At 45.5% G+C, this 19,887-nt stretch overlaps 1 protein-coding gene across 2 annotated transcripts in view; it reads left to right on the top strand.

The window, feature by feature from the left end:
- The window catches only part of LZTR1 (leucine zipper like post translational regulator 1), a 39,134-nt gene extending 20,056 nt beyond the window's left edge, over positions 1-19,078 (top strand). For both annotated transcript variants that reach the window (XM_086765405.1, XM_086765406.1), the window contains 11 exons: positions 4,186-4,296; positions 5,102-5,194; positions 6,123-6,218; positions 7,305-7,488; positions 9,232-9,401; positions 11,268-11,424; positions 12,883-13,009; positions 14,104-14,253; positions 14,470-14,575; positions 15,420-15,500; positions 18,283-19,078. In XM_086765405.1, the coding sequence (XP_086621531.1) occupies positions 4,186-4,296; positions 5,102-5,194; positions 6,123-6,218; positions 7,305-7,488; positions 9,232-9,401; positions 11,268-11,424; positions 12,883-13,009; positions 14,104-14,253; positions 14,470-14,575; positions 15,420-15,500; positions 18,283-18,399 (1,392 nt within the window). In that variant the 3' untranslated portion in view covers positions 18,400-19,078. The remainder of the gene's footprint in view (positions 1-4,185; positions 4,297-5,101; positions 5,195-6,122; positions 6,219-7,304; positions 7,489-9,231; positions 9,402-11,267; positions 11,425-12,882; positions 13,010-14,103; positions 14,254-14,469; positions 14,576-15,419; positions 15,501-18,282) is intronic.
- Positions 19,079-19,887: the final 809 nt, after the last annotated feature.

Raw genomic sequence — 19,887 nt, 5'->3', positions numbered from 1 at the left:
TCCCTTTGTGAAAACAGCCCGTCTCAGGCGCCCCTGCCCAAACACACGTGGCATGGGAGACAGGAGGGATTAGAAGGTCGTGCACAGCTGCTGGACATGGTGAGACAGGTCGCAGGACCACAAAGACAGGCTGGGAATGTGAGGAGAAGGGGTTGTGCTCCTTGCGAAGGAGTGCCAGGAGCTTTGCCTTGGGTAGGGTGGTGAGGTTGGGAGCTGATGGGGAAGGATCAAAGGACCAACATGGGTGACCCTGGAGAGATTTTAGCTTCAAGTGAAGCAATAAGCAGCAGGAAAAGAATGCTGACTTTTAGCAATTTAGAACATGACCAAGTCTAAACGGAGTTTCATGAGACTGCAGAGAGACGGTGCTCTCACTACCCACAGGACTTCGGAACTTGACAAAGGTGAAACACTGGGAGAAAAGAGGGCAAGAGGACATCGGAGAAAACTGTCCAAAAAAAACCCCGGACAGATTCATAGCATAAAGTGTGTGTTCTTACCTGGCAGCTGCTAAGCAGAAACCTGCACTGCTCTCTGTCAGATGCAGAGCCCTAGCAGCCAGACCTAGGAAGCAGAAAGTAGGAGAACAACCTTAACATTTTACGCAGAGCAGGCAGCTGCAAGATATCCTGCAGACTGTGCACGTGCTGGCAGTCTGCTGTAGTCTGTCTTTATGATCTCAGAAAATGAATGCCATTTCTTTGAGCCTTTTTGCCAACTGTAAAATGAGGATAACCAGCACATTCCTATGTCACGAGCAGGATGTGGGACAGTTGGTTAGACTCCGCTTGTAAAAGACAGAAATTAGGATAAATGTGTTGTATTGCTAAACGAAGGCTTAGTTTCATATTCGCCCTGTGCTGACTTTTTCCTCTGAACGCTGGAGTTCCTGACTGTAATTTTGCCTTGTAGTGTTGTGAGCAGGGAGTCGCTCGCTAGCGACAGACTCGTCGTCTAAATTGCAGTTTATTAGAACTGCAATTAGTCATAATCCTTTACCGGTGCAGATGGTTTCAAATACGCAGACCATCGGGAGAATTCCTGGGAAAGCTGTAAGAGCAGTCGACAAGTGTGGCTCCATTGAAAAACTGAAAGATCTGGAGATGTCTAAGTTCTTGTGGGCAGAACAAGAGTTAACGTGATTAGTGCTTAAATTGCAGCAGGGAACGTTCAGCCCAAGTACTAGAAATAGCTTGAGCAGAAGGAGCAGGGTGCACCTTTTCCTACCTACAGAATTACTTGTAGTAGAGAGATCGTGTGCTGAAAGCTGAGGTTTCTGTGCGCTCTTTCAAGCTTTTACTGGGGAATGTGACCCAGTGGCTGCAGCCCTGTAGTGCTTGATACTGGCCTTTTAGGTTTTAGCAGGTTTACTCTATTATAGACCGTGATTCTTGTCCCACCTTTGCATGAACTGACTTTTTGGGGTTTTATCAAATCAGATTTGACTGTGCGCACTAGCACAAGGGATATTATTTCATCTCTGTTCCGTATAAGCTATACCTGGGTTGAGCATATTCAGCAGCTGGATTTGGCATCTAGGGAGACCTCCCCACGAAAAGTTCAAGACAGGGCAAGCTTCTGGCGTCTGGCATTGCTGGATGGGGAACATGGAGCTCAGTGTGTCTCTCCAGCTGTTCAGGCTTCTGAGCTCTGTTAGCTTTTTGCCCTGAATCTTTTTTCTTGAGGACTGAGCTCCTCTGGTTTGTACTGGGTCAATTTTTCCCTCTGGCCAAAGCTTTGGTCCTGGGAGGGCAGAGCGTTGTTCTCCTTGAAGGTGGCATCGGTATCTCAGCGCTCGGCAGGGCTGCCGTCACCGTCTGAGGGTTTGCGCTGGCTTGAATTCTGCTGTTCAGCAAAACAAACACGCTGAAACCCTCAGCTGCACGATGTTTTGATGAACTGTATGTGGCCTTCCTTCTTCTGGGCTGAACTTTCATATTTCACATTTCTTTACATGTATTTCAAAAGTGATGTTGTTTGCTTAAGTTACTAGTAAGTGGCAAAGCTCTGGTTCCTTGACCACTCTGGTACCAACCGTTAGAAATTAAAAATCATTGTTATAACGCTCCTGACAGATCGTTTGAGTTAAATATGGCGTGACTAGCAAGTGTGGTGTTTCTTGGTTAAATGCTCAGATGATTCACGTTTCCTTTCTGGCACAAATTGTGAAAATGCTATAATTTTTTTTTTTATTATTGAAAAAACACTGGTTGTTAAATACAATGGCTGCTTTATAAAAGCAACTGCTAGGAAATACTGAGAATTACTTAAAATAAAAGCAAAGCTAAAGTATTATTTATTTTTTTAAAAGGCGAGGAAAATGACCTGAATAAGTATAAACCAGGTGGTCTGCATTTGATTTCTGACAGAATAGGTTTGGGTTTTTTTTTTTAGTTTTGGTTGGAGAGCCAGTTGTAAGAAAGACATTATAATACAGCTAATATCAGCCCGTCTGGCTGTGTGGAAATAGGTCTTGGCAAGCAAACTTCATATTTTGGGATGAGATTGGAGGTCCAGTTGACAAAAGTCACCGATGTATTTTTGATCTACTGTAATATGTTTGATTTTTTCAATCATTACATCTTATTTAACAAATGAGATTACTGCTAAGAATGAGTAAAGGCCGTATAAAATAGATATTTGACAGTAATCTCATCTTCTTTTGGAGAGATGTTGAACAGGGGCTCGGCTGGAATGTACTAATAGATCAACATTATTCCATGACCTTCCCATCACAGGATTTATTAGCACCAGCTTTAAAGTTTATTTGATAAAGTATCCATGAAATGTGCCGGAGGCAGAAGGTATCTTGTTTATCCAGAGGAATCGAGATGGCTTTTTAAACTGGCGCAGGCAAAAGTGCGTTTTAAGGTGACCACATCTGTGGTTTGTACATCTGTGGGGAAAAAAAAAACCAAAACCCAAACCAAATAGGTCCTAGTTACTGCGTGGGGAATCGTATCCTTAAAAGCTGTAGGCTGAAGAAAAGGAAAAGTCATGGAAAGTCTGGTGAGTAACAAGCTAAATGGGACCGTTGTGTGATGCTGTGGTCAAAGGGATGATGCGGTGGGAATGAAAAGTGCCAGTCAGCATGGTTTCCTGGAAAATCTGTCTCTCCAGATAAACATAATCTTGTTTCGTGTCTGAGTTTACTTGAGTGGTGTCTATAAATATGTACGAGAAGAGAAGATTTCTTATACCAGAGGGCTTTTTATTTTGTAGGCAAACATTTAATGAGATTTGCTGCCTGGAAGACAAAACAAGCCTGATCAAACTAGGGGGAAAAAGAAAAAAAGATTGGTACTGTCACCACTTGAAGACTTTATGTGAGATATCTCAGTGAGGTGTGCTAATTTCATCGGATACCTTTTGTGTAACCTCAGAAGAAACAGCTAAAAATTACGTGATCTGTGCCACGCAGGAGGGTCACAGCGGCTTTGACTTGCAGCGACCCCTTCCTGCTTCCGAAATCATCCGAATTTGCAATTCCAAGGTGAACTGTGTTGCACGGAACGGCGCGATGCCTCAGCCCTATAAATAGCCGGGGCTTCGTGCAGCGTGGGGTGGCTTCATTTTCTGTGGGCCTGGCGTGATGGAGAAAGGAGACTTGGCTCCCAGTGCCAGCTCGGTAAACATCTCCAAGCCTGGGCTTCTGTGCAGAACCCGGCGTCGCTGGAGGAGCTTGTTGGCCAGATGGCTGGGCCCCAGCAAGCTGTGGGGAAGGCGGGCGTTTACAAGCCCGGAGTTCGATATCCTGCCGGGACAGATGCTCACTTACCTCTCAAGTTCCCGACAATATTCAGAATACGCTCTGAATTTGAATAGTGATGACGTTTGCAGAATCTGTTTATTTCTGGAAGTGCATTTTATTTTTCTATGCGTTGATCTGTAAGTGATAACTTTTGTAACTCTCATGATATGTGGAGCCCTGCGTACGTACCATTCTGGTTAGGAGGTGCAATGAACAGGTGTTTTTAAATGTGACTGGAAAGTGTGTTCTAGATACACGAGGGAACAATCCTAAAATATAACAACTGTTAATCTTAGGATGCAGGCAGTCGTGTTGCTTCAAACTACATGGATTTTCCCCTCTCGTTATTGACCCGTTGCAGACCCTTTTTCTTGGGAGAAAAAAAAAAAGCTTTTATTTATTCCCTCACCTATTTTGTCCTTTTCTTTCCCTAGTTGCCCAGTGGGAGACTCTTCCACGCTGCAGCTGTTATCTCAGATGCTATGTATATCTTTGGCGGCACAGTGGACAATAACATTAGAAGTGGAGAAATGTACAGGTTCCAGGTAATTCACTGATAAAAATGCCCAAACATCCACGCCAATTCTGCGTAAAACCCTCCGGCTCTGTCTCCGGACGTGTTGGAATTTCTGGTTTGGCTCACCGTGAGCTTGATGGCTATTGTTTCGCATCCTTGCTGCGGGAAGCCTTTGCATTTCAGATTCAGCTGCCGAAGATGAATGTGTAACTTTAAAATCTTTTGAGGTATGTTATCTGGACAGACATTTTGGTAAGGCCAAGCTCCCCAGTGCCTTCTAAAGTCCTAACAGAGCTCATGACAGCTTATTTTCACAATTTATTGAAGTGTGTCAGAGAGGATTTGCCAGGATGTTTAACTGAAAATTTACTGTTCCTCTTTGTGCACTGTCAGGTTCAGGGTTCCTGGATCAGAGCGTTTTGTGTTGAAGTTTTATCTTCATGCAGCACTCCCGCTCCCATAGTAGCTATAGGATTTTTAAATTTTACATTTCAAGATACTCACACCAGGTCAAATTCCCCCTACACTCAAGTTTATTTTTATTACGTAAGACCCTCAAACAAGTCCTGAGAGCAGGGGAGACTCCTAGGCACCATAGTCTGAAATCTGCAAGTGGAGATGAGATACAATTCCTCCAAGTTATCCCGGTTAGCTTTCGTTGCCCTCACCGCAGAGGAAGCCCTTGCGTGTGTTTAGTTGCTTGTTTTCTACTTTATACGCTACACTGAGGTCAAGTTAACAAGAAAATGCAGTGATAATATTGTAACTACATGCTTTCGGATATAGCCATTTGAAATGAATTTCTCTTCTGTGGCGTTTTATTTTTTTTTTAGTTTTCTTGTTACCCTAAATGCACTCTACATGAAGATTATGGAAGGCTATGGGAAAACAGGCAGTTCAGTGACTTGGAGTTTGTTTTGGGAGAGGTGAGTAGAATTTATTGAAAAAGTGCCAACGAGGCTGTGTGTGTAGCATGTTTGCTGGGGAAAAGCAAATTGTACGATGACTGGCCAGAGAACCTGGGAATGAATTTTTAAGAGCAGCGTCACTGGTGAAAATGATGTCTGCCTTGTTCAGTAAGTTCCACTAATCTAGATAAATGTCTAAAGCTGCAAAGGAGAAGAAACTTTCAAACTGAGAGGATCTGTGGCTCACTGAGACATAACCCAAATTTATCAAAGCACATTATGTATCGTTGCAGTAAATGATACTAGCAACCTCCGTACTCCGAGGTCGCAGCTGTCTCCTGGAGAGAGCATGTCAGTGCTTGCAGATCCATGTAGCATTTCAGGATCCATTTTTTAATTAGTGAAATAAAACAGAATGAGAAAAAGCAGCACAGGGGAATGATTCTCTAGTCATGAAAACCATTACAAAATTTTAAAAATAACATGTTTTCTGAAGAAAAACGTGAAATTTGAACTTATCTGCATTCTTTTTGCAAAAAAAAAAAGTTATAAAACACTTTGCAGAGACCAGATAACAGACCCTCAACAACAGATGAAGTAGATTATGAAGAACATACTGTTGTTTTGGCAAGAGAAAATAAAGCCGAAAATCAGATGCAACAATAAGAAGCAATATCTGTGACGCTGAGCCTATGCAACAACTTCTGCTTGGAGAACATAACAAAGACTGTTTCCAAATGGTGTTTGCCGTTAGCCTTTAGGGAAAATAGGTGTTGGATTTCATCTGTATGTGCAGGCCAGATGCAAGGTTGCCTTTGATTCTAACTTAAACTAAATGTATGGTAACCTGGAGTTCAGCCCCGGTTTCTATGACTTCTGCCATCTGCCATCACCATGTGATCTGGGAGTAAAAGTTTAATATGTGTTACTCCTTTGCCTTTGACAGAAGGAAGAACGAGTCCGAGGACACACCGCAATTGTTACCGCTCGCTGCAAGTGGCTGAAAAAGAAAATCATGCAGGCAAGGGAGAGGCTGAAGCAGGTGAGTATTTTAGAAAAGTAATCCTGCGGCAAGGTAGTGCTTATTCTGCCCAATTTTGGAAATGAAGTTGTCAGGAAAAAATAATATCCGTTGAGACAGATGTAGGACAGGAGCAGCATCTGATGCTAAGGTGCTCTTGGGCAAGTAAAACAAAGAGGATAATTAGCATTAACATGGGCTACTGGATGCCTATCAGGCCAGGCCAGGAGCGTAACATGGAGGAGCCGAAGTTAATCCAGTTATCAGGATTTGGCAGGATGGTTCTTGGGAGCTCTTGTGGCTGTCTAAGTTTTAATCTTGTGGAACACCCCTACGGAGGAGTGCATACCCTTCGCTGTGGGGAGGGTGAGAGCTGCGTGTCATGGGGGATGGCCTGCAAGATTAAATAGATTAGCGGGCAGGTAGTGCTAAGGTTTTGAGGCTGGCTCTGTTCTCTTAACCCTAGTATTTCTTGATAATTTTCCAGAGTTGAAGGTCTGGTGCCTATGGTTCATTGTCTATTAATTTTAACTACTTACAACTTTTCAGCAGCAAACATTTTATTGTTCTTGAGGAAGTGGTAGCACATTAACTGCATTAAGATATATGGATGCCTCATTGCCCCTTAGTTAATTGCTTTGCCACCCCACAGCTCTCCATCTTTACTGGAAAAGGCTGTAGAGAAAGGCTGTCAAAGTGAAACTTAGAAGTAAAAGAATGGCTTAAAATACTTCTGTGCACTTTGAGCTCTGACTTTGCAAGGCAGAGGTCTGTGGAACCTGCTGCGACATCTTCTTTCTCCAAGGAGAGACGCTGTTCCTGCTGAGGACAGAAATGTGAGCTCAGTGGAATTCATTCCTCCCTTTTCCTGAGGTCCTGCTTTTGAGCTTCATCCAGGAGCTCACGTTTGTTCTGATCCATGTCTGTCGCAGGGTGTGGAACAGTGAGTTTTAGACATATGAATTCCTTGTTATCTTGAAGATAAAGAGAACTTGGGTCTTAAAGACCATGCAGTAAATGGGAAGGATCTTTCCTTGATTTGATAGTAATGTGCGTGAGCTGACACAGCCTTGTTGTTACGTTGGAGTGGTTTTTCTGTCTCATTAGAAATCAAAGCAAGATATTGAAGACGAGGGACACGCAACGTGTCAGAAGGACGGGATCGGTGGGAATGTCAAGTTGTGCCGCCTGCAGCCGCTGCTGGAAGTGCCCATCCGAGAGGCTGAGGCGCAACCCTTCGAGGTGCTCATGCAGTTTCTGTATACGGATAAAATAAAATACCCTCGGAAAGGTAGGACAGCAGGGTAAAAAAACCCTAGCGACTGGGGAGCAAACATTTGTTTTGGTACAGAGCAGTATTGAGCATTTGCAGATGATCAGTTCTACTCTAAGCGCTTAATTGAGATTACAAAACCAGCAGGTTTCGATCAAAGCATACTAACAGTGCTTTGCTTTTTCCCAATTCTTTTCAAACATCAAGGAAAACCAGGTTCTTAATCTTTCCAAAAGGTGTAAAAATCCCACCAACCAACCAAGCAAAAACCTCACGGTATTTTGTCATGGTATGTTGGCTTATTTCCTTTTTCTGATATTGTTTTGATCCATTGCAAACTGAGCCCACACAGAAAGGCAAAGCAAGCCAGTATTTATCATCTCTTAAAAATGCCGATCCAAAGGAATGCCTAAGGAAAGGAAAAACCCATTTGATGCATTCACTGAAGATCCCTGAGTTAAAAACAGTTGAAGGCTGGGAGGTGAGAGCCGGAGATCCCTCAGCTCCCACACAGCCAGTCCATCCATGGCCTTGTTTGAGCGATGGGCTCTGTTGGGCGGTGGGGGTCAGGCTGCGCACCCAGGGGGAACTCCGGCTGCCGGGGCTGGGGAGGCTGCGGCCACGAGGCGCAGTCTTGGAAAGCTGGAAGCTTTGCTTCAGTTCCAGTCCAGCATCTTTCCTTCCTGTAAAAGGTGATTTATATGCCATTGTCCAAGGCTTTCCCTGCCAGGTGGCTGTCTCAATTCACGGGGATGAGGGAGCCTTCTCATGGGTGTCTGCTGACATTGCCAGATCCCGCTCTCAGCCGGTTCAGTCATCCTCAGCGTGCTCACTGCAGGACAGGATCAGACCAAAGAAGGGATTATCACACTGTACACTTCCCTTTGTTACAGGTTTCCCAGGCAGCCTGCTACCCTTCTCCGTAGCCCATGGAAAGTTCTCTCTGGTGCTGACCTGTCTGTGGAGATCTTCCAGTGGCCCTGTCTCGACCATTTGTATTCCTAGTTGCTCCTCTCAGTCCAGAGGCAGCACCTTGGGGATCCATCCAGAGGCTGAGCTAATAGAACTGGGCATGCTTATCAAATGGGATTTTCTCGATTAGACACAGGGAAGGCACATGACACGCAAGAAGGCTTTTCTCTATCAAAAAGTAGTTACGGCAGATGGCCAGGGATCTCCTGTGAGGAAAGCAAAGGCTGTGGAGGATTATTCCTTGAGCTGGTGTCCCAGTAGCCCCGTTACAGTGGCCTACGAGGGTCCCCACTGCCTCTCTCTTCCTTCAGCCCTCTCTTCTGGAGCAGCCTCAGGTCTGCACACGCACAAGCAGAGTGCCTTCGTAAGGGTCTGTCACAATCAGGGAGCTGGCTGCTGATACTGCGTAAAACCCAAGGACTTCAGCAGAGCTGTTAGCAGCGGAGCACTTTGGAAAATGGGGCGGCTAGCTTCATAGCTTGTCAGTGTTTTTAGAGACTTCACTTTCTTTTGAGGGTTTTAAAAAAATGTGATCCAGATTGTCACAAAGTCTTTGTCAAAAAATCTTTGGTGGTGGCTCTTTCGTGCCTCAGTTTTGAAACTCCATTTTTGATATAAATTCAGATTTTGTCTAACCAGCAGTGTAATTTTTTCCTCCATAAAAACACTCCAGTTGCTGCTCATTCTGCCATTCCAAATACTCAAGTTGATTTTAAAATAACTGCTTTGAGAAAAGCGTCTCTTTTTGTTCTGTGGGCTCTCCAGCATTTTTATCTCTTGTCATTTCAGGTCATGTGCAGGATGTGTTACTTATTATGGATGTATACAAACTAGCCTTAAACTTCAAGCTCTCTCGACTGGAACAGCTCTGCCTTCAGTATATTGAGGCATCCGTAGATCTGCAGAATGTGCTCATTGTGTGTGAAAATGCGAACAAGCTGCAGCTGGATCAGCTAAAGGTAATCACATTCTGCATACAAAGTAACTGATGAGAAATTTTTAAAAATAAAATCGATGTAATTATTGCTTTGCAAAAGCTATCAGCTTTTGTAAATTCAGTTGTTTTCTATGATTATAGTTCTTGACCTATCTTCAGGTGGATTGTCCTGCAGTTGCTCGTGAATATTACACAGATTTTTTTCAATAAGTGTTTGATGTTTTTGCATATCTTCCCAGTAGGATTTGAAGGGCAGAGTGACTTTGGCTCTTCCTCAGTTCACTCTCACTGCAGCAAGATGGAACCAGTGCATTTTCTGCTTCCAGTCTCTTATACAGAGACTGCAAACAGATTCTTTCACCTTGTCTGATGAGAAACTAAATTCTGTTCTCACGCCTTTGATCTGAAAGACACTCTACTGAAAAACAAAATGCGTCTGTGATTCTTTGTCTCAATGTAGTGGGTCAAGGGCTTTTAGATGTTTGCTGAAAGTCATGACAGAGTCGATACTGCCAGGCTTCCGACCATGATTTGCTGTGGTGGTCTGGTTCCCACCAACAGTGACCAGAGCTGGTTCTCCTTAAAACTGCAGAGAAGCAGCTCCTCCACAAGTTCAAGAGTCAGTGCAAGTTCATGCAATGCCTGTTTGAGCAGCCTGTGCACAACAATTGGCCGTTCAGCTGACGGTTGCAAGCAGAGTGAGGCTGGAGAAACCAGTATGCACCAGCACTTCCTCAGGCACTCTTTGTGCACTGGGTATGGGCAAAGGAGAGGCATCCAGGAGGACAGCAGCAGAGTCAGCAGCAAGCATGTAAATGCTGGCACAGCCTCTGGTGCGTAGGACCACGATGCCGTTAGCTGCCCAGAAGCTCAAGCCAGTATCTCAGCACTGGTGGATCCAGTGCCAATAATTTCAGATGGGGCAGCTACCTCCGCCTGCCTTCACTACCGGGGGCTCTTCCACACGACTCCGTTTGGTCGGGATCACCTTGAGTTGGCATCCTGTCTTCTGAAGTGCACGTCAGTCCTCATGGGTAGGTCCCATCTGCTGAAGGCTGCTCTTTCTGGCATCGTAGTCATTGTTTAAAGCATTTTACAGATGGGTCCTGGACAGGTTCCTGTGGATCCCAGGTGAAATAACTTGGCAGAAGATGGACGGTAGTAATTATTCTTTGAATGAATTGTGTACTCACCTTATGGTGAGCTGCTATAGATTATATTTTTTGCTTGTTAAAGTCTCCTGAGGGAAAGCCTTGGTTCACACTGGCAAATGAAGTGCCATTTTTTGTCCCTTTAATTGTTTTTAGCATGAGGTCTGGTTCATTTGTCACCTTTCCACCACATTGATTTTTCTAGCAAGTTTGTCATACAAGAAACTACAAGAGCTCTTTCAGAGCAACTTTTACAGGAAAGGTTAAGGCAAAACCCACACAAGGAAATCCTGCAAACTATTTGTACTCTTAATGGATACTGTTAAGAGTTAAGATCTCTTCACTCTTCTAATTAACTTTTGATATCTAATTGTATAAAGAATTACTATGAGATAGCAACCAATCTTAGCTCCATTTTTGGTGGCTCCTGAGATTCCTGTTTTAGAAAGCTTCAGAGCCGCTGGATGGGAGACAATTAATCTTTTCCTAGTTATTATTTCTTAGTCGGGTTTTTCTAGATGCTTAGAATTGTCCTGAATTTCCTGTTCAAGTAGGAGCCTAAATGGTTCCTCGTTAAGAAGGTCATTGTTCGGTAGTTTCGCTGCAGAATCCATGTGGAGGGTCGTAGGAAAAGGACGACTGTTTACACACGTAACATGGTAACATCTATGTGATGCCATAGGATGACTTCATACAGTAAACCGTAATTTTTAAATTAATATTGTGGTTTTTTTAAGGAACATTGCCTGAACTTTGTGGTGAAGGAATCACATTTTAATCAGGTAATAATGATGAAGGAGTTTGAGCATCTTTCTTCATCGCTGATAGTGGAGATTGTACGGAGAAAGCAGCAACCTCCTGTTCGAACACATTCCGATCAGCCGCTCGACATCGGTAACTTTTGTGCTTTATACATTTATTAGTTGTGCTGGTTTTGTGTTGCTAATGGTTTGTTTAGTCTAGGAAAACAGCCTAGGAGGTAGACCACTGCAGACCACCAATTCTGCAGTTGGTATAACTGTGCTGAGGCTTTTTTCCAGAGTAAGACAAAGCGCGTTGGATCTTTTTCCAGTAAGGGTCAATCAGACCAGTATCCCCATCAAAATATGTGAAAGGACATGTTAAATATGGTTGTGTTCTTGTTGCAGTAAAATGTCCTGATTCTGTTCAGAGAGAGATGAGGCAGAAGGAACTGAAGGGTGTAAAGAATGATTCAAAGAAAAGGCAATGGACGTTCAGTTTAAGTGAGCTAGAAGGTAACAAAGCTGAGTGGGAAGTTTGCTGGCTCACAGGTTTTCACCGAAGAAGGAGCGAAAGCGAGGAAGATCTCGGCAGTAAGCCAGTGCTGACAAGGTAGACCGTATAGTAAGAGAGAAAAAAAAAAGCATGGAAGAATTAACGAAGAAGAAGAAAAGTGAATGGAAGAGAGGAGGAGAAGACAGGGAGGAGAAGACTTTGAGAAAATAAATGACCTGGTCATGCCTGTAATTTTCATTCTGTGGTTCTGCTAGTAGAAGAATTGATTCACAGTTCTATTATGGAATTCATCAAGGACTGATTTGGGACTAGTCTTATTCAAGATTCTATTGTCCTGACACTCAAAAAAAGGAATTTAATAATGAAATTTGCTGAGGCCACACAGTTCAGAGGCATTGCCAGTATTGATTTGGAATACAACACACAAAGAAAGGGGGACCGGTGAGAAAGATGGAGAAGCCAGTGCTGAAGGGTCCAGTAGAAGTCTCCGGCTGGCATTTGGCCCAAAGAGAAGAGAGGTGCACCGTCCAGGAAGATGGCATAGCCAGCTTCTGTATCCAGAGCTGGAACTGTGCAAGAGACCCAAACATCAAAAAAAAATTGAAAGCTGACCTTTGAAAATATGAGTGAATTTGGATCAGACATGAATGTGCTCCATTTCTCAGTTATTGTGCATTTTCAAAGGTTAATTAAAATGTTGGATAAAAGAAGCCTTCATTGAGGATTTGGGAAAGCTTTTCCATTAAGAGTCAAAATTTTCTATTCCTTGTGTTTGGAAATAATGAAAATAAAAGGGTGGGGGAAAATCGGATTTCTTTATCTATGGAGAACACCTTTCAGCATGGCCTGTTGCTGTCAGCCCTTTGAAAGCAGAGCTGCCAGGTTTGTTTCTGGGATGGGCAGTAACGGATTGCAACGGGAAAGGATGAAGCTCATTTCGCTCCAGGATTATGAGGAAGGGCCTGCCTCCCGCTCACCCCAGGGGTCCCAAAGGAAAGAGGGGCTGGAGCTAATACTCAGCCACGTGTTGGTTTGATAGCACCTGGTCACCTGGAACTGCCATGTCTTTAACTATCTCACTGTGCTAACTTTCAGGAACATCTTTAATCCAGGACATGAAGGCTTACCTAGAAGGAGCTGGGACTGAATTCTGTGATATCATCCTGCTCCTAGACGGCCACCCACGGCCAGCCCATAAAGCGATCCTAGCAGCCCGTTCCAGGTGAGCCCGTGTTCACTAACACTGTAACAAACGCCGTGCGTGTGAAGCGCAGTGCTGTGCAGTCTGTGGGTCAGCTTGGTTTTTTTAGAAGACAGGGAGGAGCTTTATATCTGCATAAGGTGGAAGATGCAGCCTTGCTCAATGAGTGTAATAAGCCTTTAGGCAACAGTGATTAAATATTTTGTTTCGATTTGATACCCACCAGGGAAAGATAAGAGGAAATTAAAACTGTAGAGATTTTCTAGAGGATGTGTAAGAAGCTGCACTGCAAGACAAAGAATCTGTAAAATCACAGGAAGGGAAAGAGGATGTAAAACATAAGGCGGTTTCAGTGACGTGGAAAGCAACAGATGTCCGCTGAGGTCAGAAAGAGTCCTCTGATGGTGAACATCCATTTTGAATCATTTGAAACCTGAATCTCTTTCTCACTTGCTGATATTTAAGACTGGGTATGAATAAGCAGAACAAAAAATGGTGCATAACAGACCAGATTGTTCCTGTGTTTTGCTGCAGAGGCAAGTAGTTCACCCTTCTGAAGATGGGTATTATTCTCCCTCCTCAGGATGTGGGTGAAGTGGGTTTGTCCTTTGCTTGTGTGTTCTGGGTACCTGCACCTTTACGTTCTGCCAAACATTTAGTGTTCCCATAAAATTTCTATTTCAAATACTGTCGCAATTTTCCAGTCCCAGTAATAATATTCAGTATTAGTTACCGTGGTATTTCTCCAGAAGCATTTCACAGTTCTTAAAACAACCCTGCATGATTGGCAGCCTGTAGATACCAAGGAAATTCATAATGCTTTAAGCTCTCTGCTGGGTTTTATGCAAATTAGACAAAAATCAAAGCACTATGTGTCCTAATTTTCAAGAAACAGACAAATTTCAGGTAGTGCTGATGGAAATTAGGAGGATTATATTTGGAGTTCTCTGGCAGGCAGACATAAATCAAACACCAATTTAACCGTGTTTTTGCCCAGATTGTCACCTGAATTAACTTCTTCGGAAGCTGCAGTGCTCAGTAGCAGCCCTTGAACGATACTGGGTTAAGCCGTCTGTCTGCAGAATGTCTTGCTTCAGTTTTATTTCCTTTTCCAGCTACTTTGAAGCCATGTTCCGTTCCTTTATGCCAGAAGATGGGCAAGTGAATATTTCTATAGGCGAAATGGTGCCCAGCAAGCAGGCATTTGAATCTATGCTTCGGTACATTTATTACGGAGAAGTAAACATGCCTCCTGAAGACTCCCTGTATCCTTCAACCTAAAGTAATTGAAGTATCTGTCTAAAGTGCATGGACAGCAGCTCACCTGCTTTTTGCTCTAGCTCGCCAGGCACAACCCGCGAGGATTATTTGTCAGGACTGCGCTAACTGGCACCGCGTTTCAACTTCCGTCATCGATTTGTGTTTACAGCCAGCGCTGTTACCTTCGCTTTACAGTTTTTTTTCCTTAATGAGATTAACAGCTACCTCTTTGCTGCACCTTACTATTACGGCTTCTCCAACAACAGACTGCAAGCCTATTGTAAGCAGAATCTAGAAATGAACGTCACAGTGGAGAACGTACTCCAGGTAATTGTCCCCAGGCGGCTTTAATTAGTCTCTTGACTTAGACACAGGAAAGCCAAAGGGTCAAGTGGGTACCCCCAGTGCCAGGTCCATTGAGTCGCTCCCGAAGTGACATCGACTGAGACTGTGCAAGCCCTGCTCGTGACAGTCGCCCTGCATGCTTAACACTTACGCAGGTGCGCAGCCTTCAGCGTCTTTGCTTCCTTATCTGCTTTTTGTGTCACTAGTTCCTGTGCTGAAGTGTTCAGCAGATGCCGCTCAACTGGCCAACAGGGTGTTCCTCTCCAGTTCCTCGTCCCCCAGTGCAGACCAGTGTTTCTAAAGGGCTTTGTAAGATGTACCACTTGCTCTGCACTCAGCTCCAAACCCTTTTTCGGTAGACGTTTGTACCAAGGCAAACGGTGATGTGCAGGCGACGTTGGTCTTGTTTTACCAGTAATGCTGACAGAATCTGGCAATGAAGTTTAAGCTAACAAAAAATATTCTGTGATAAGAACGTGTAGAAAGCCATCTACTAGGTAGGCAGACCAAACCCACTGCAGCACGAGCAGAATCAATTCCAGCGTTAACTGCTTTTGGCTCTTGCCCGTGCCAGTCTTTCTGGGGCACTTCGGGGAACCTGGCTCTGAAACAAATCTGCAGTTTCCTACTGATTATCTCCTGAGGACTCCACACATTTTAAACCCAAGGCTTATTTTTTAATAGTTCAGAGAAGATTCAGGTTTGTAACAAAAAATGGAGACGTTTCCCTAGCTTGGAGGAATTACTTCCTCTGAGTCAGAACAGCATTTGTGCCATGTGCATCTGAGATTCGCAGAGGGAAAATCACGTTGTGCTTTTGCTCTAGATTTTAGAGGCAGCTGACAAGACCCAGGCCCTGGACATGAAGAGGCACTGCCTGCACATCATCGTTCACCAGTTCACCAAGGTTGGTTGCATCTTTTCTGGGGCTTTTGAGAGCTGCTGTCCTCTGTCGCTGCGTTGGTTAAAGACACATTGATATAGGAATCCGTTTCATTCTTTCTCATGTGAGACACTGAGAGCTGGCTGCGTGTTACTGACACTCACTGACGCGTTTCCTAGGCATACTTTCCACGCCAAAAATAAATGAGAGACTAGAACAGCCTAGTCTGGAAATGTGAAGTCCTTCAAAAAGGGAGTTACACAGAATTACTTCCATTTCCACTTGTTCCAGCTGTTAATTTTGTGCCATGCCATCCCTGGGTTCTCATGCGTATAGCACGAGAAGTTTGTTATGTATTGAGGGCACAAATCTCTCTTTCGCTAGCAGTTACGAGTGTGCTGTTCATATTTCTCTTGAAGCATTCTCTGTCATAGATGTGACATTGTCATGTGCTCAGAAGGCAAATTACCGTGTCCTGGCTGGGCTTTCTGTAGTTCCCGTGTTTTCCCATCAGTGGTAGGAAAGGTCAAGAGCCTGATGCGCTGATATTCCTGTCCTCACTCCAGAGAGTAAAGGTGCTGTCATTTAGTTGTTCCTATGAGATACGATCCCTCCATGAGTCTCCCAGTATGTCATCAGTCCATTGCACAGCTGATTAGCATTGCTGAAATTGGTAGATAAATCATAAAAATTGGGATTTCTGGATGCTACACACTTACCAATAATAATTCCCTAGTTAGCATTCAAGTAGCTCGCTCTCATTTGTATATTTAATCTCGCAATCCTCCTGCTGCTGCCCGCAGAGGAGGAAAGCACCGCTCAGCCCAGTTTGTATCTAGAGATGAGACAGAGGGAGGTGTTCAGGCTCTTTATTAAATGCTTAAGTTGTCCAAGCGTAAGGCATTTTACATTCAGAAATAACTGAAGATGCATAAAAAGCTCGGAGAGTGGAGCCAGCATCCAGGAATCGCACTCGCGGTGGAGAGTCCCCAGCGCGGGGTTACAGCCCGTGCCTTCATCTTGCGTATTTTCTTCTGGGCTCATGAATGCTGCAGGGTGGCCCAGCTCCAGCCGGGGCTGGAGAACGGTCCCACCGCGGGTTACAGGACAGCCTGGTGGCTGGGACATCTCCTGGGGCTTGGGGTCAGTGTGTTACATTCCCTGAGAGCTGAAATCTCACGGTCTCAGCTTCCCAGTGGAGGCCACAGGAAGACAAACAGGTTGGTGTGATTGTCACCAGAACGTACTGGGGGGAAATGAACATTGCGACATTTCAGAGAAAGATTTGATCTGAAGGGCGTTACTCAGTTGTGCTCCGCTAACCAGAATATGTGGAAATGTTTTATATTTAAACTGCTGACTGTTAGAACAGTTTGCATCAAAATGTGGCTGGAAGACTGTCAAGCAGATGTGCACGAAGAAATCTTAATCAGGCAATGTTTTTCTTTGGCCTGAGAGGCTTCAGTGTGTGATTTTTGGCCTGGTGCTGGGCGACGCTGTGTGTGGCGGGGCACGAATGCTGGCCGTTCTGCGCCCCGGCCAGCCCCAGGCTCTGAAGGGTGGTTTGTTCTAGCTGCAAAGCGCGGTGGCTCACCAAGGCTTGGGCAGGCCGGGCGTGCGGCTGGTGGGATCTCCTGTTCCTCCAGCTTGATTAACGCTGGTCGCGATTCGGGCCGTCGAGGCGTTTCCCCACAGTAAGAGCGTTAACCGAAGAGCTGTTCCCCGAGGTCTGCTAGTTTGGGCGATGTGTTTTTAGGCTCTTGTGTGTCAGTATTGTGCAAAAGCCCTAATAAAAACTGTTCTGAAGTGTTTGTACTGACACTCTAATCTGTTCCTCCGCAGTGCGTGCCTTGGTGCAGGGGTCCCACCAGCGTCGGGGGGTGTCTTTCCCTCCCAGTCCTCGCCAACCCTTGTTTTGGGGATATTACTTCAAGCACGTGTCCTGAGCTCTTTCTGAAAGCATACTCAGCCGTTTCCTTCCTGGCTTTCAAAAGATGCTTGGGACATCTTTATTCTTTATCACAGCTGAGTTCTCAGAGAGGTGATAATCTGTTGTTAGACCAGTTAGTACAGGTCGGGTGAGCGGGCAGGCTTTTGGGCAGAGTCTGCCTTCGGGGCTGGGCGTGCGCGTTAATAACTCTAGGCAGAGGGATTACTGCCTCCTTACTACGAGGCTGAGGAGAAGGAAGGAATATGTAGAGCTTTTTGATAACAGTTGAGCTTCTGAACAGTCTAAGAGCATGAAGTCTGTTGTAGATTCTCATTTCTCTGACACGGCGAAGGTTTTTGTTGGCTAGTGCTGCAGTGACGGCGGGAGGCATGCCAGCAGAACCAGCACGGACACCAAGCAGGACCCCTCCTCTGGGGCGCACAGGAGTGACAAGATCAGGTCCTCTAAGTCACGTTCTCGGTAGAAAGACGCAGGCTTCAAAGCTCAGGGCAGTGCTGGTGCCCAACTTTGCTGTTTAAGAGAGCGCTTAGCTGGCATCCGTTAGCAGTGGAGTTGTCAATATAAACAGTAATTACACTGCTTTCTCAGAGAGGCCGTGCTGGGGTCAGCGTTTCTGCCCTGCTCCGCTCCCATCCCATGCCACAGTCCGGAGTTGGGTTATAAGCGCAGGAAGTCGTGACTGGAGCCCCCGCGGGCCGTTCCCTGCAGCCCAGCTCCACCGCTGTCATTTCACGCCGTACGTGCCTGACCCGCCTGTGTCACGTGTGCTGGTAGGGGTAAAACGGTGATATGATTTGGGGAGGGTTTTAATTTCTTTCTGTTTTTTTTTCTGTTCTGTTTTTCTTTCCCTTGAAGGTCTCCAAGTTGCCAAATCTCCGCTCCCTAAGTCAGCTGCTCCTTCTTGACATCATAGAGTCGTTAGCTAACCACATATCAGACAAGCAGTGCGCAGAGCTGGGCTCAGACATATGACATGCTTTGGTAATCGAACTTTTCAGTTGTTCCTCAAAAAAAAAACTAGCACTGACTCTCTTTTTTACCATTCCACACTGAGCTGCTCAGTGTCTCACAGGGTAGCAGGCGGCCGAGGGCGGCACGGGCAGCTGACTCGCTCTCCCCTGGGTTCGCTTGGTTTGTACCTTTGTGGGGAAGGGTTTGGTCTCTGTTACGCAGACGTAAAATTGAAACCATGGCAGGAATGAATTTATTCCAAGTGGCTTTGGGAGTAACTAAGTTCACAATCCAGCCCATTATTACTTTTATTCTGTAAAATAAAGCAGTCATGAGTAAGAGAGTCATTAATACTTTGAAACACAATATTTAAAGAATACTATTTAAAGAACTTCGGCTGGCACAGCCAGAGGCTGTAAGTGGAAGTCAGATATAACAAAACTGGAAGCAGAGAGCGTGGTGGCTGACCCTCGGACCAGAATGTAGGGACTTTTCAGAGACTCCCCATGCGTGGATTAAAAGATCAGCCCTTTTGCGACTGCCTCGATTGGTGGGCTGCAGGAGGTCCAGACCTGTGCTCTGCTGCAGGTCGGACTAGAAGATTACGGCGGTCCTTTCTGACCATCAAATCCATTAATCCTGTCTCGCTAAGCCTTTCTAAATCAATTTATTAATAAAGAGTTAACATCTTCTCCCGGCATTTCATGATTGACTTGGCTTTCATTTTGGAAAAAAATTAAGCAAAAAGAGCTCGGAGCTTGATGAAGGTCACTTTGTTAAAAATAAGTGTGCTACATCTTGTTACTAATTTTATGCTGAAGCATTTTCGTTAGTCGTTGCCTTTGCAGGAAGGTGAAGGAAGGCAGAGCGCCCTTCCCAGCCACTTCAGAAGCAGCTGCTGTTCCCTCCCGGTTGCAGCTCCCCAGCTCCCGGCTGTGCTGGATGCTTCCACACCGCAGAGGAGAGAGGAGCTTTGCCTCTCCCTGGCTGTTGAATTACGCAGCGTGGTTGGGGAACACAGGAGATGAGCTGGTGTTGGTGAAACATCTGCTGGCAAGCCGCTCCCCAGCCCACCAGCCGCCGAGGCAGCCCCGGGCAGGGAGCGGCACAGAAGCTGAGAGTCAAAATCTTGCCCTGCCTTAAGCTGCGCCGCTTCGCAGAGGTGAAGCAGGAGGCAGCGCTGACGTGGTGCTGCTTGGCTTTTTGGGATGGCGAGAGTTGGCTCGAGCTGGAGCGGTGGGAGATCCCTCCTGGGAAGCGCGACTGCCCAGCCCTTGCAGCCGTAATTTTTAGTTCAGGCCAGTGAAGTGTTCCCGGCGCAGTGCGAGATGCGAGCTCCTCTTCAGCATCCTGTAGCGTGACACGCACGTGCCTGCTGCGGAACGCTCGGGGCCTTGCAGTCTCTGCGCTGTGGAGAACGTGTCGTTTCATTTAACGCAGGGGAAGTGCTGTAGGGGCCGCTCGACCCGTCTCCCCGCTGATGGCTGGCTCAGGTGAGTCAGACCGGAG

This window comes from Chlamydotis macqueenii, chromosome 23 (assembly GCF_036417535.1).
Source record: "Chlamydotis macqueenii isolate bChlMac1 chromosome 23, bChlMac1.mat, whole genome shotgun sequence".
Taxonomy (NCBI): Eukaryota; Metazoa; Chordata; class Aves; order Otidiformes; family Otididae; genus Chlamydotis; species Chlamydotis macqueenii.
Note: the sequence above shows the minus strand (reverse complement) of the source record. Positions and strands in the feature narration are given on the sequence as shown.